The 16465-nt window shown below is 32.0% G+C and overlaps 1 protein-coding gene across 1 annotated transcript; it reads right to left on the bottom strand.

The window, feature by feature from the left end:
- Positions 1-3992: 3992 nt before the first annotated feature.
- LOC112726215 (O-fucosyltransferase 9) lies at positions 3993-13839 on the bottom strand. Its single transcript, XM_025775520.2, has 12 exons — positions 13318-13839; positions 12738-12794; positions 12153-12657; positions 11364-11436; positions 11046-11113; positions 10187-10275; positions 8742-8939; positions 7552-7756; positions 6456-6623; positions 5737-5904; positions 5435-5625; positions 3993-4571 (listed from the first exon to the last, which is right to left on the bottom strand). The coding sequence occupies exons 3-12, from the start codon at positions 12549-12551 to the stop codon at positions 4397-4399; spliced, it is 1734 nt and encodes a 577-aa protein (XP_025631305.1). The 5' UTR covers positions 12552-12657; positions 12738-12794; positions 13318-13839; the 3' UTR covers positions 3993-4396.
- Between the last annotated feature and the right edge of the window lie 2626 nt (positions 13840-16465).

Here is a 16465-nt window from a genome sequence, read left to right as displayed (position 1 = left end):
TTGGATGTTTACTCAAAAAAATAATATTAAAATAAGTAGTGTAAAAAAAATATTATAAATTTAATATTATAAAAAAAATTATATAAGAACTAGTTTGACCATAATATTCTTTTATTTTTAAATTAATTTTTATTCAATTTATTAAAATTAATATATTAGAAAAAATTCACCTAAATATATTAATTTTTCAATAAAATCAAAAAGTTAAAAGATTTTAATAATGTACATAGAACTTATTTTATACAATTATATTACCTTAACACAAAATTAATCACCATATAAAAATAAGTTTAATATTCATAAAAAATTCTTTTTTTGTTATGAAAAAATTAATTTTTTTTATTATTGACAAATTTATTATTCTCTTATATCAGATTTTGTTTTCTTTGGAAAGTATAGAACTTAACTTTGTTTTGTGGGGCTGGCCAATAAAAAAATAAAGAAGTTAATAGAAAATTTCAAATATAACTAGTTCATTATTAAGGGTATAATAGATATTTTACCAATTCTTTTTTACTAAAATCTTCTCACATAGCCAACGTGAAACATCTTATGACCAAGGTAATATTCACTAATTTTATTGTGTATTATCAATTTTTTTACTTTTGTGTTATTCTTTTCCCTCAATCTTCTCTTATCTTTTATATCTTTAACATTTATGTTGCATTATTTGTATTTGTTACGCAATGTGTCAATATAACAAATGATTCAACATTTTAATACATATTTTTTCCATGTTATATCAATTATGAAGTGCGAACACTTTTACTTATTTAATGTATCAGATGAATATCGAGAAGTATCATATTTAAAATATATTTAACATATAGAAGTGTCATATTTTTAACTAATTATATCTTAATAAAAAATAAAAAAATTGTCTGTAAATATATTTAGATACACCTAAATATCATCATGTATTAACGTGTGCAAACTTATTTTTAACATGTATTTTTTAGATTATTTAAAAATAATATATAGGATTAATACTCAAACTAGTCCTTATATACTTTTTTTTATAATATTAAATTTACAATATTTTTTGATACTACTAACTTTAATATAAGAGAATAATAAATTTGTCAATAATAAAAAATTAATTTTTTCATAACAAAAAAGTATTTTTTTTATGAATATTAAACTTATTTTTATATGGTGATTAATTTTTTGTGTTAAGGTATTATAATTGTATAAAATAAGTTCTATGGACATTATTAAAATCTTTTAACTTTGATTAATTTTTATAAGGTGAATTTTTTCTAATATATTAATTTTAATAAATTGAACAAGAATTAGTTTAAAAATGAAAGAATATCATAGTCAAACTACTCGTTATATAATTTTTTTATAATATTAAATTTACAATATTTTTTGACACTACTCATTTTAATATTATTTTTTGAGTAAACACTCAACCCGATCTATGTCCATTTCAAACTAGGACAAACGCGATCCCTCACCAAAAAAGTAACCCACGCCGGTCCCTGTCCATAGATGGAAATACATGGGAGGGGGCGCGATGAGTTATTTTATGCATAGACAGGGACCGGCATGGGTTACTTTTTTGGTGAGGGATCGCGTTGTCCTAATTTAAAATGGACAGGGACCGGGTTAGGTGTTTACTCAAAATTTTATTTGCTTGTTACTATCCTATACTCAATTGCGTATATATATATATATATATATATATATATATAGATCACTGGATTAGTTTACCTAACTATAAACAGAAAACAAGGTTTTAAAGGGCTATGCTACACATTTAAGTATTTTTTTTATCTAAGTTTTATTTAAGTAGGTCAAATATCAACAAAAATCACTCTTATTAAAAGATTATCATTACACGCGCTTTTTCTTTTTCTTCTTTGCTACGCTTCTTCATCATCTTCTTCTTTTTCTTTCAAGTACACACATATGTCATCTTTTTCTTCTTTCAAATTTACATATACCTCCTTCTCCTCCTCCTCTTCACGCATGCAGATTCTTCTTTTACTCCTCCTCGTCGTCCTCCTCCTCTTCTCCTCTTTCGTTATCATCATCACCAACAACACAAATTATTTTTTCAATTAAATTGAATGGAATGCAATTGCTAAATTGAATTGAATTAAATGGACGCAGGTGTTCTGAATCTGAATTGAATTGAATTAATAATCTCTAAATTATAGACAGAGGTGTTTCGAATTTGATTTTATATAATGGATTATGTATAATGGATTATGTTTTGTTCACTCAGTACTATACAATTATTTCACCATGAGTACGTGTTCGGTTCATTATGAAGAAAGCTGTTCGAATTTGAATTTAAATAATGGATTATGTTTCGTTCATTTAGTACTATACAATTGTTTCACCATAATAATATGTTTGGTTCATTTTTGTTTTGTACAATTCAAAACTCTTTCTCCTTATCTTCTACTGCTTCTTCACCAGGGAGAGAAGGAGAAAAAGACAAAAAAAAATACAATAAAAATGGGGAGGAGGAACGCGAAGAAGAAGACGCTCCGTGAAGCGTGCAGAAGAGAAGAAGCGTGAGAAAAGAAGAAAAATGGAAAAAGCGCATGGCCTAAAATTGCTTGGATGAGCTTAGATGACAAAATTATTTGGATGTGGAGAATATCTTAAATTTTTAATTGTTTTATGTCTTATGTTTTTAACTTTATCCTTCGTAAATAACTTTTTCTCCTTTAAATATTTAATATGTTAAATGAATATTCATTTGCTTACAAGTAATATTTAATTAATTTTTAGGGTAAAATATTAAATTGATTTTCTTTATTTGGATGTAATTATATTTTTGTCTTTAAGATTTAAAGTGTCCTATTTGAATTAAAAAAAAATTATTTTGCTTGAATGTAGCATACCGTGAAGTCAAAGTTAAATAATTAACGGAATGTCTTACATGACTGCAGTACAAGAATAAGGTGGATAATTTAAAGAACAAATACAAGCTCCTAAGACATAAATGGTTGCATCAATACATTTATTTATCATTTTTTTTACAATTTAAATGAAATATTTTCTATAAAACTAAGGAGAATGATAAATAAATTTTGATACATCCACAGTTGATTTTGTGCCTTTGGAGTTTATACTTGTTCTCCAAATTATCGACCTTGTTCTTGTACTACTGTTATGTAGGGCATTCCGTTAATTATTTAACTTCCTCACGGTAGAATTACATTGAAACTAAATGAAACTTTTTTAGATTCAAATATGACATTTTAAACCTTAAAAAGTAAAACAAAATTACACCCAAACGTAAAAGACCAATTTAATACTTTACCCTAATTTTTAATATATTAGTTTTACCCGCTTTGATTGACTGCTTTTTTCTGATAATACTAAAAAACTTCGAATATGATTAGTTAAAATTTTACTTGCTTCTTACTATACTATACTTATATATAATATAAGAAAACTTTTAAATAAACTGATATTTCAGTCATTTTTAATCATTAATTTTAATTATAAAAAATATATAATTAAGAATAGGTTTTGATTAGTACGTGAGTATAGTCGAAATTTTCATGCATAATTTTTTGTTTAAATTTGTGTGCTTCAAAATATGTGGATGTTTGATTTTTTTTTTATTAAGAGTAGGTTTTGACTTAATCAATACTTCAAATTGTATTAAGAAAAATTATACTGAAACAGTCACAAATTTTTTTGGAAAACGTATCCTTTTTTATTTTTAATATTTATAATTTTTTTAAAAAAATACATATAACTATTAGTTTCATTTAATTTGCAGGCAAAAATAAAAGTATACATGTTAAAATACAAATACATATTAAAAATAAATTAAATCACACATATTTATATACAAATACACTAATAATTAATTTTGGTGTACAAATAATATTTTTGTGAAAATTTTGATATAAGCACTATATAATTGTAATGGTAGCTGTAACAATATATAATGCAACCTGAAAATATCATCATGCTGCCACTCCACAAACTTTTACCACGAAATCCAATGCAATGTATCATATCAAAACTTAGAATGCCATTATTGAAAGTAGTCATTTAGACAGTTCATACAAATATCAATTATCTCTAATTGGTAAATTCAGAACCAAAATTATAGGCCATCAATATAGCCTTCACGCTATTAAATTGCCATGCTAAACTCAGCAGTCAGCAGGGAACCAAGAATAATTCATGATGCAATCTAACATCTGTGCAAGTTTACAATTATTTAATGTACACTTAAGTGCCATTTGTTGCACTTAAATGAAAATAACAATTAACACTTAATTCGTGGACTTTTTATAAGCTTTTACTTAAAATAACTCTACCATATTTTAAAAGAAAAAAGAAAATCGAACTAAATGATAAAAAAAAAAAAAAAATACAGGTATTGAACGTATTCCTAAAGGCCATATATTTACACTCAAAACATCATACATTTCCCAGAGCTACAATTTCTACTTCTTGCTTCTTCCTGTTTACACATGCAATCTGGCATGGGAAACGTATAAAGAGAAGCACCAGGCTTTTTCAACTCGATGCCCTTTTGATCACTGTGATGAAGCATGTCTTTCATTTGTTGTTTGAAAACTTCCCACCTGCATAATTATGCATAAATTAAAACATGAGTTATGAGAATGGAAGTTATCAATATTGAAATAAAAGATAAGTAACTTGAGGATGCTTGGCAGCCTGGAAGAACAGTAACATCAACATTTATAGAAATAAGTGATAAATAACATCGAATTTGTTTTGAGACAAGCATCCAAATCATAACAAGGGTGAAATATTATCTTCTAAACTGTGCCATTAGTCATAATAAGTTAATAGCCACTGGCTAAGCATTAGTTTGTCTTGAGAAAGGAGTTTTAATCTGCCTAAAAAGGATGAAATCAACCAAATGTGTATGCAGCAATTATTTTTAATAAATATTAATAAACCTCAACAAAAATATAAACATAACATTATCTATCTATAAAGCATTGCAGGAAAAAGCCAAGAATGAAAACCAAAGATTGCCCAATGTCTTCACATATACAAAATAAAAGACAACCCAGAAGCGTTACCCTAACCCATGGCAAGGTTGCATAAAATCAATGATAAACATTTAAAGAGTACTACCAACATTGGAGTTAAAGAATGTATCTTTATCTAACAGTTTAAATTTTTGAGACATAACTTTAGAGCCTCTATCACCAAGTAGGATCTCTTTTTAATCAATTATGTTCCTCTATTCAAATATACCTTCAAGGAGAAATAGTTCACATCAAGAAGGTATGCACACGCAACTACCCTGGTAGAAGCAACAAGAAACTTCTAAAACCAATGCTAACCATAATGATGATTATTCAACCATCTCTGTTTCATCACATTATACTGAATGTATTACCAAACACATTTCTTGCTGCCCACATCAACTGAAAATGCAAATACAAACCAAGAAAGAGAGCCAAAGTTGTACCTTATGTTAGGATTATCGAATAGTAGAGCCAATTTTCGCTTGTCAGGTTTAATTGTCTTTGCATGTCCTCCATATATATAGCGTCTGTGACCCATCAAGAAGTGTGGAAAATTTCCACCCTGGGTTGTAACAAAGACTTCACTGTGTAGGCAAACGGTATAATCAAGAGCAGCCAACCTAGAAGAGTAGCCCTGCCTCATAAATGTGTTACAGATATTTACTTCTTAATGAAATCATCTTTCATTTCTATACAATATAATATGGATTTTTCTTGATCTATGCATAGTTCGATTCACAAATACCATGAATTGAGCAAGCTCTTCTGGAGTAGCCAGTGTATTCTTGGTTTGTAATCGTGGAAACATCTGTCTGAGTGGTGCCATGTACTTCTGTGCTTTATATATCTTTCCTGCTGCAACATATACGGAGGTTGTATTATCATAACCCATTCCTCTAAGCATCATTCCCACCTACAGCATCAAACAAAATTGAGCAATGAATATCAGAACGATCACACATACTATTCTTACAGCAAGATTCACCCAAGCAATTGAGCCAGTAAAAACATATTAGTAGTCACATACAACATGTCTTCAAGGGGATTTCTCCTGTGCATAAAAATGTAATATGCAATTATCATTGCTCAAATAAAAATACCATGTCGTCCTTTGAGTTTTCTATTTGAATTTTTCATTTGATAACTAGTTTATGAAAGGTAAATTTTGGGCATAACTCCATCCAAAGAACTGGCTTGAGGGAGGAGGGCCAAGAAATCGTAAAGCCAAATTTTGACAATATCCTTAAGTAATGTAAAACTTAACACGCCCACTCAGAATGTTTACAGTTCTCTGCATGCATCCTGTATCTTGGCTATTTTCTATACGAGGGTTTAAGGGAAATAAAGAAGAAACACGAGAAGCAAAAACTTCAGATCATTTGCAAAGATGACAATTTTGCCAAAAATATAACAAAGCACACCAATGCATACTTAAAGGAAGAAATGAATTTGTAATCTGTATACCTCCAAAGGAGTCAATGGGCATCTTCCATCAACCCGATTTACACCAGGCTTTATTACCCTATGTCTTCTCCTGAATTTGCCTCGCCAACTCCTTTCGCGAGCAATATCCATTTCATGCTTCTCCTCCTCCCCAGCGTCATACTCACAGCATGAAAATGCAACCATATCCTTTATACATATAACCACTATTAATTATGATACATAATTAATGTACAAAGAATTAACTAAAGAAACATCAGTAACTTCTATAAAGATTTGACATAGTATATTACTCAACATATAAAAAAAAAAACAAAAAAAATGATATTTATAAATGTGGGTAAACTACCAAAATGATACTCAAAAGTTCATCTCACCCATAAAAATAACCCTGAAAGATACCAATGACAAATAAACCCCCATGATATTTAAAAATGTGACAAAAATAACCAGATATTAAATATATATTTTCAAAAAAGCTTTAGAGATCAGAGTTTAATGCAATTTTTTGCAACCACTATTAGAAAGATCGACTTTTTATTCTTAAAATTTGGTGATTTTACACCAAGTGATTTTTTTTTTTTCTGTGAATGATTCAAATGCTTTAATAGATTTTACGGAAAAAAAAAGGCTAGAAATTGAATTTTGCTACAATTTTTTATATCCACCTTCTAAATAATTATCTAAATGATTACACAAAAGCTTGAATCAAACGGACAATTGCTAAATACAAAAGTTGTTTGTCACTTATAAATATTTTTGGTTTTTTTTTGTCATGTTTCTAAATTATTCAGGGGTTGGTTTGTCGTTCGTATCTTTCAAAATTATTTTTGACAACGGCATGAAGTATCAGTACCATTTTGGTAGTTTACCCATATAAATGTAATCAACTTGCTCCAAATACATAAATACTAAAGCTAAATTAGAATAAATAAATTAGTCAAATCCAAACAAAAGAAAAATTAATAAGCTAAAATCCCAATCAAAAAAATTAATAAGAAAAAATATCTTAGTCATTATAAATTAAAAAATAAAAAATCAATCATCATAAGTAAAATATACTTAAAATTATGCATAAGAAACATAGCTAGCTAACCGAAACATTTTAGAATATCACCTCCTCAAATCGAAGATGCACAGAAACATATTTCCCTCCACTGTGGGAGCTATGTTCAACCATCCGATTAACCATGCTTTCTGCAAGTGTTCTTATAGATTCTGAAAATCTGAGAGCTCCAAAATTGGCAAAGCACCTAAGCTCTTGAATTTTTGAGGGTACATCCTGAGCTAATCTGTTGGAGAAAGGTGCAATGCGAATAGCTCTGTAGCAAGTATGAACAAATCCCTCTTAGAAGCCTTAGACAACATATGGAGAAAATCATGTCTGCAAAGGGCATAAATTAACACTTTAACAGTACTAATAAAGAACCACGGCAATTGACAAGAACTACTTTTCTTATGAAGAGAATCTTTTATAGCATGCGTATAAGGAAGTAACAATAAGCCTGCATTTGTTCCTGGTCAGCAAAGGAATGACACAAGCCATGAAGCAATAATAACTGCGTGACTCTTTAGGAAATAGGAATTTAAATTTGGAGCACCAAGACATGCTGTCATTTATATATAATATAAATGCATCATTTCTGCTTTCATGTTCTACTTCCTGTATATACATGTGCATTCATGCCTTTAAAAGCCTACGCCAACTTATATATACCAAATCAACAAAACCTTATCTAGCAGCCTACCCGTTGTCAGCATAAAGGAAACAACAAAATAAACGCCCAGCCTAAATTTTTAAAAGAATATGAGATTTCAATAACATAACTCTGCAAACAACACATTAGTTGAATCAGGCAAGTATGGTCATCAAGCTTACACAATACTTTCATCTATGAGATTTTTGGAAAAGATGGCAGGTACCGTAAAGGCGTAAAGTTTTTCAAGATAAGTCAAGGGGGGGAATTCGTATTTACATGTACTCGTTTGGATCCTGAAAATCAGGTATTTATTTCTGTGTATTTGGTTATTTTTCTTATATTGCTTCCATTAATTGTGACTTCATTATGTTGAGTGGGTTTTAGTAATTTGTTCCCTGCAAATAATCCTACTTAAATTAAACATATTCAGTTATCAAAATATTGATGAGTGAAGAGACTACATGTAAACATTAGGAATATATTACATTTGTTCTATCTTCTACTAGAATATTATTTGACATTTTAGCATTTGGAAAACTTGAAATTGTCACTGGGAAGAATTGGAGGCCAACCAATGGTGAGGAAACAGAGGGGGAAAAAAACGCACCCCATTTCTAATAGTTGAGGAAGGACCTTCTGAAGATAGTGAGCAGGACTAGACCAAGCTTTAACTCTAAGATTGACAATGTTACTTATGTTATTATTGAACCTCTGAAGTATGTCACTTGGGAGCTCTCTTACCACATGCACACGATTTCCAAGTGTTTCTATGAAGAAATCTTCATCAAAAATGTCACCAAAGTTGCTGCCAGACATCAAAAGAAAAATATCAACACATAAACAAGTTCAGAAGTATTCATATGGACTAGAAAATAACTGCCATTAACTTGGATTACATAACATGATAAACAAAATATCTATGAGAACTTTTATGTAATTATTTATAGAATTAAAATCTACGTAAACGTGTTCCAGATATGCGGACACATAACTGAGATTGCAGTATTGCACTTTAGATGTGTTAATTATGCACAGCGAGGGATTGATTTTCTCTTTTCTTCTTTTTTAGTAAGAAAAACAAATCGTCAAGAAGATAGTAGACATATAATGACACAAGGTGTAAAATCATCCAATCAAAAAGTGTTTCTTTAAATGCTGTAGGATATCCCTTGGTGACCAATGTGTTAAGACTTTCAATTCAACATTTGTGTAGAAGCTTTGCATATGTAGTAATATTGTAATAAGTTTACATAACGTCCAAAGTTCAGAATATTAAAATGGATTGCCTTAAGAATGAATGGTACTACAACTCATTTCGGTACAAGAAGTTTGTCTACTTATACAATTTTCTACATGACCAAGGTCAATTAATTATTTCATCTTAAGTATGTGTTTTAATGGTTTTCACAGTTACTTTTATATGGGAAGAGTACACCAATTTATAGATAGATATGAAATACAGAGAACGAAGGTCATAAGTAAGAAAGAATCTACTTTAGAAAAATACAAGGATGCTCTAACTAATACTTAGTCTCATAAAGGATTCAGATGTGAAAGATTTTCCATTACTAAAGGTTGGTTTTGTTTGGATAGTTCCTTCCAAGGCAAACATTTTTCAATCCTCAAATTTGAAGTCCATGTCAATGATTTTATTTAAAGGGCAATCAAAGAACAAGATGATCTTCCATCTACCCTATGTCACCAGTATTATTTGCAAGTTAAAGGTAGACATATAGGAAGCAGAATGAGAAAACATGGAAAATTATCAAACTAGAGATTCTAAACATCTTTACTCCTGTATAAACTATAAAGTTGTTGGACCTCATTAGCTACCTTTTGGTCACATTTCTATGGACTTTTATACCCTTGATACAAATATGGTCATATATCAATTTTATAGTTTTTCTTTGGGAAGGCTAAATCCCCTCCCCACCCACCCAAAAAAAAAAAAACCTTAGTGGCTAGTATTTCACAACAATTAACATGAATAATCAAATAACCAATGTATTCAGGTTGCCAATTCCGAAATTAAGTGGAACAAAAGAAGTTTACCTTTTGTCTCGCCACACACTGTTTAAATGAAATATTGGAATAACAAGAGTTGCATTTAGTAGTCCAGCAACAGCAACAGCATCACATATCTGTATGATAGTTAGTATAGTAAGTACCAAGACAATATAAAAATTTGAATTTTCTGATAAAAGGCAATATGGAAATATGATGCATGGCAAACAGCAATCCCCAGTATTAATGTCCTTTGTCAGTTTGTCTAGTTTCTTTATCTGATATTCCTAACAGAGTACACCATACTTCCATTCAAAGCAAAATGACCTAGAGAACAACATTCAGCAACTTCATAGAGCATAACTCGCTAGGCATAGATTTTCAAAACCAAATCATTTTTGTAGATCATTAATAGCACTCTCAATCTCTCCTATGCACAGGATTTAAAGTTGCATTGCACCCATCCATTACTTTGATACACAGAACAGTGATTTAATGTAATGAGAATGGAATATAACTGTAATCTAGTTTGATATATGGAATCAAAGTGGAACTGAATCAAGGTTTATCGAAATAAACATAGATGCTCCTCAGAGCTAAAAATTTGAATTGTATAGAAATTTAACAAGGGCCATAGTTGTCATTCCGTAAAAACTAATGAAGGTTTCCCATTTCGTACAGCATGAAATTTCAATCCTTCCTTTTGTAGGAGGAAAGGTGCTTCCATGCTCCATACATGGCTATGTAAACCAAGGAATAATGTGGATTTACCATTTCTTTCTATAGCAAAAATGGCCTTCCCTTATTACACGGAATGGAATCACCATTCATGCACACCACATATGATGTAAAACTCACAATACATAAAGTTCTGAAAAAAAAAAAATGATTTCATCAATAGGCATACCGAAAGGCGTTGCTGATTCAAGCCACCGTTTGCTTCAATTATAAGGAACCCATTTGACTTTGGCAATTCTAAAATTTAAAAAAAAAAATTGGGGGGGGGGGGGGTTGAGAGAAAAAGTTAGATAATTGCTTCAACAAAGATAACAAACACATGAGATGAAATGATGGAGACTCATGATCTAAAAGGTTAATGGTGAACAAAATAAACAAGAAAGGAAGTATACAGAAGATATAAATGTGAATAAATTGATGCTTTATGCAACAAGAAACAAAACAAAATTTCAGGATTACACAACTTCTCATTCAGAGGAGCAAAGACCTGTTTGAGGAACACTTTTGTTAGCACAAGGCTTCCACCCTTTATGCTCCTTTAGATTCCATGATTTCATCAACTGCATGATTTCCATCTTTATTCAGTCATGGCCAAAAGCATATTATTAAAAGAAATGGACAATATACTAGGAATTATGAAAATGAAAATTTATTCAATAACAAGTTTTCCATGGCTGAAAATACTATGAAAATTCGTTAGCTCAAGTGGCACCAACTTGGTATTTACTCCCACTTGGCCCATTTGTCGCTGTTGTCAACCCTACACAGCTGCACATCAGGTATTAGACCTATTGATCCTAAATTAGTAGATCTAATGATATAAGCACTCATATATCTGTTGCAGCAATAACTAGCGTTTAACTCGCAAGTTATTTGCGGAATTCCGTGTAAATATTGTTTATGCAAAGTTAGTGATGGACTGTATCTGTGTGTTCCCCCACCCCCCCCCCCCCCCCCCGCGAGTTAGCTGTAACAATATATAGTGCAACCTTGAAATATTATCTTGCTGACACTCCTCAAACCTTTACCAAGCAATCCAATAGAATGTACAAGTCATCAAAATTCAGAATGTCATTATTGGAAGTAGTTATTCAGACAGCTCCATGCAAATATCAATTATCTTTAATTGGTAAACTAAATGAAGAACCAAAAATAAAAGCCTTCTTCACCATTGCCGAGGTTCACTTCTTCAAACATGAATTGAGGTAATATTGGTCCACTGAACTAAACACGAAAGGTAGAATAAAAATTGAAATGAGAAGAAAAGATTGGATACCGCATTTCCAGTGGCATTAGCATTGGCTTGAGCACCCTCATCCACCATGAAAGGCCATAGCTTTTCAAAGACCTGAGGACTTCTATAAACTGAACCGGGAGGAGCACGCTTGTGCACAACAACAACACCATCTTTTATACTCACAACATCAAAGCTCAAAGAACCCATGTACAGCAACATCCCCGAAATATACAACAAGGGCGCAAACAAAAGCAACCCTCTCCTTCTGAAAACTGCCGACATGAGAAGAAAGGCCAATTTCTCCATCCAATTAGTGTCCTCCTTTGATGAACCTCTGCTGCAGCTGCTGCCCTTGCTCCGGCCATGGCGGAAACGTGGGGACAGTGGCGGCGAGCTGCTGGAACGTGCTCCTCCACCCAAGCGACTGTACCCATGCATTGGATTGCAGATCCTCCTTCCTGGAGGATTGAGACTGGGGACTGTACCAGGAGGATGATCACAGAAGAAGATCCAAAATTGACTTTGAAAAGAATAATGTAAAAGCCTGCATATAAAAGTGTTGCTCTATGAAGCTCCTCAAGGATAATACTTAAACTAGTGTATCACTCCCTACCAGTATCATACCATTTGATTTGATGAATTTTCGTTCCACAAAGTTCTCCCACAGGATCGACAGTGATCCTGCACACACATCTCAAAGGAGCATATAGTCAGTTGCCACTTGTTAAAAACGGAATTTCATGTGCATTGGGCTTGCAATTGTAATACTAGCAGAATTTACACATAGCCACACACATATACACCGTTCATTGAAGAGAACTAGTTGGCCAAAATTTTACAAGAGCATCATAGCGGGATATTTAACATGCATGGATTGTTTGATAAATGCTATGCACCGTGAGGGTCGAAATAAATTCTTTAAGCCTCGTTCTGTATGTAAAACTGAATAGCTTGTAAGAATTTTAGACTCTGTCCCGTTTAAACAACAAATGGCATTGGATCTTAAATAAGCATTTAATCAAAACTGTTTTCATTAGTGATATTATTTACATTATGGTGAAAATCAAAACTAACACTCCTAACAGAACAATTGGATCTTTAAAAGAAGTTTGCATATGGAACTGAAGAAAATAAAGAAAAATAAAAACTCAAATTAAGAATCTAACACATGATGTGAAAAAATGATGGGAGGGATCTGAGGTACCCGTCTCCTGGAAGTGTTGAAACTGCAATTGCAGACAACACAACTCGCTGCTCTTTGGAAAGAACGGGGTTCTGCGGTTGACGTGAACAAGCGCCTCTGTTCGCGCTCAATAGGGGGAATCTTCTTGTTAAGCCCTCAGTTGCACAAAATTACAATCTTTTCTTTCTCGTTTGGTATAATCCAAATGAAGCCATACTGAAATTGGATCTACACCCAAAACTATTGATAATAAGAGTTGGCTCCTCACAAGCTTTCTACGCTGCTTCTGCTTCCAAAAAACACTCCTTGACCAGAGAAGATAAGCTCAACGGCAAATCAGAACCGTCGGCGCCGGCGGCAAGAGAGGAGACAACGGCAGATGCGACGGCAAAAGGGCAGCTCAGAACAGAGGTGACATAGGCGACAGAGAGGAATAGAAGAGACGGAAGAACACAGAAGAAAGGGGCGGTTAGCAAATGGAGACCACAAGCGAGCAGTGGGCTGGACGGCGGGGAGGACAGAACTGACAACGTGAGAAGAAGCGAACAGTTTGGCTTTTTGTGCCTTTTATAAGAAATGTTTGGGGTCGAACCGCTCAAGCTCGAGGGAGTCGGTTTACCGGTTTGATAGGATTAACCAAAAATTGTTGGGTTAAATTACACAGTTGGTTCTTATATTTTTATTAAAATTATAAATTGGTCCTTATATTTTAAGGGTTTGTAATTGGTCTTTAAACAAAATTAAATTTTATAATTTAGTCCCTACCATTCAAACAACCTTTGATTTAACAGAATATTCGTCAACATATTCGCTATTTTAAACATGCGAGTTGTACTTGTTTGACAACAGAAACTAATTTGTAATTTTAGTAAAAGTATAGGAACTAAATGTATAATTTAACCATTTAAAAATGACCAAAAACTCTCTAAGCTATCTGAATCCACTCCACCTCATTCCACCCCAACTCTCTCACTCTCACTTTTTCACTTTCCAAAACAGCACCCCACCCACCGTCCACTATCCTGCATTCTGTCTTTACATTATCACCGAATTCAATCCTCCACCCACCCACCACCCTCTGTCCCAACTCTAAATACAACAACTCTCGATTACTCACAACATCTTCGGCAGCGGTGAGATCTTCATTGTCATTGTATCAATTATCGTTCATCAAATTCTCCAAAGGATTTAATCCAACTAAAAAACCAATAGGTTGCGATGGTTGTGTTGGGGATGGGTCTTGTCTGGGTCGGATTTTGTTTGGGTGTGTTGGTCCGGTTCACTTTTCAAAAGAGTATCCCACTCCAGCACTATTTGTCTCACTCTTCAGTTTACTATTGTCATGCTGGATCCATTGCATCTATGCTCACGAGTCCCTCTCTTCCTCCTGCGTTTTGCTTTTAATATTATAAAAAAAGTTTTTTAATTTTCTTTTTTAGCTCTTTAGTTGTTAGATTATAATATGTTTATTTGTTGTTATTTTTATATAATTGTGGTAAATTAAACTACTATTTTTATGTTAATATGTGGAAAAAATAAAAGAAAAGAAGGAAAAACTGAAGAGGAAAAGAAGAAGAAAAGGAAAAAAAAAGACAATATAATAAATGTGTATTTTTTTACGGTAAACATTATTAAAAGCTTGATTATAACAGAAATCTAATTACAAACTTTTAAAATATAAGGATTTTTAATTTCAGTAAAAATATAAAAACTAATGGTATAATTTAACAAAAATTGTTATTATTCTAATATTATAATTGTAAAAACCAGATCAAACCAACCAACTTGCTTAGGTTGCAGATATAGGCAAATCAGTTGGCTAAGACCATTTCACGTAAAGAATCAGAACCTACCGGTTAAATCCAATAAAAATCGGACCAACTAAATCGCTCAAGTTGTAAATGCGGACTATGACACTGCGTATTGCCGTATTCCTTCCTGCTGCAAGTCCACTAAATTGTCATACTTTTTGTTATCATATTTGCAAATTATATATATAACAATCTTTCATCAAATAATTTGTTTTTTGAAATTAAAAGTGAGACTTGAATTTGCGACCTTTAGATGAATATAGGGAGACTATATAATTTGAGTTATAATTCGTTGGTCTTTCATCAAATAATTTATTTCTATATAATTTTTTAATTTTAATTACAAAATTCACTCATTCTTAAATTAATTATATTTTTATTTACCTATAAATTTTATTAAAATTTTACAAATTAAAAAATAAACAAAAAATATTTTATTGATTATAACTTATTTTTTTTATAATTATACAATATTTATTAATATTATTTTTTCAATAAATACATATAATATACAATAATATAATAGGTATAAACTAATTAATAAATTATTAAAATCTGAATGTGTAAACCCTACTAAATTAGTAAATAATTAGTCGATAAATTAAATTTTAATAAAGAAGATTAGAAATAAAAATCTTATATTAAAATAGGATAGAGCTAAAAAAAACTCTAGCAGATAAAGAGTACGTACTCCGTACTCAAGAAGAATGAGAGAAGGAGAGAGCAGGGGCTAGCGGTTGAGGGCGAAACACAGTGAGGAAGATGGCCATGCCATCGGAAGAGATAAGGGGAGAGCGTGAGTGGGGTCTATCCGGTGTTAAGGAGGATTCTTCTCGAGAGGGGTTAGAAAAGTCATCCAAGGTCTCCTTTAGAGATAAAGTCATTGGTGCAGAAAAGTCTAAGGCCTTTGCATTAGTAGGGTCTTTATCTAGGGATGGTATCGCGACGGTGACAGGTAAGCAGGGTGATTCTTGTCCACCAAGTGTCAATTTTACCAAGGAGGCAAAGAGCTGTCTAGCTGAACCTTATAAGGAAGCCATCATGATCAAGGTGCTGGATAAGCATTATGGCTACACGGCTCTCATGCATAAGCTTCGGATAGTATGGCGCATCAAAGGAGGGTTTGATTTGTTGGATGTGGAGTTTGGATATTTTTTGGTTAAATTTGATATTGCTACGGATCATGAGAAAGTCATTCTTGGTGGCCCGTGGTTGATAGACGGTCACTATGTTATAGTAAAGCCATGGGATGTGGATTTTAGGCCATGCGAAAAATCCTTTGGATCAACGCTTGTATGGATTCGAGTCTCGGGACTTCCAATTTGGTGCTACCAGGAACAAGCAATGCTGCGAATTGC

Source organism: Arachis hypogaea, chromosome 12, assembly GCF_003086295.3.
Source record: "Arachis hypogaea cultivar Tifrunner chromosome 12, arahy.Tifrunner.gnm2.J5K5, whole genome shotgun sequence".
NCBI classification, from domain to species: domain Eukaryota; kingdom Viridiplantae; phylum Streptophyta; class Magnoliopsida; order Fabales; family Fabaceae; genus Arachis; species Arachis hypogaea.
This window is presented reverse-complemented; position numbering and strand designations above follow the sequence as displayed.

What these genes read in the sequence shown, in the direction of transcription:
- LOC112726215 (XM_025775520.2), bottom strand. Translation starts at nt 12,551, where the DNA reads ATGCATGGGTACAGTCGCTTGGGTGGAGGAGCACGTTCCAGCAGCTCG. An exon ending in TGAATCAGCAACGCCTTTCG is followed by an intron (nt 10,276 to 11,045) that starts GTATGCCTATTG and finishes ACTATCATACAG; the next exon opens with ATATGTGATGCTGTTGCTGT. An exon ending in CCTCAACTATTAGAAATGGG is followed by an intron (nt 7,757 to 8,741) that starts GTGCGTTTTTTT and finishes TACTTGCTACAG; the next exon opens with AGCTATTCGCATTGCACCTT.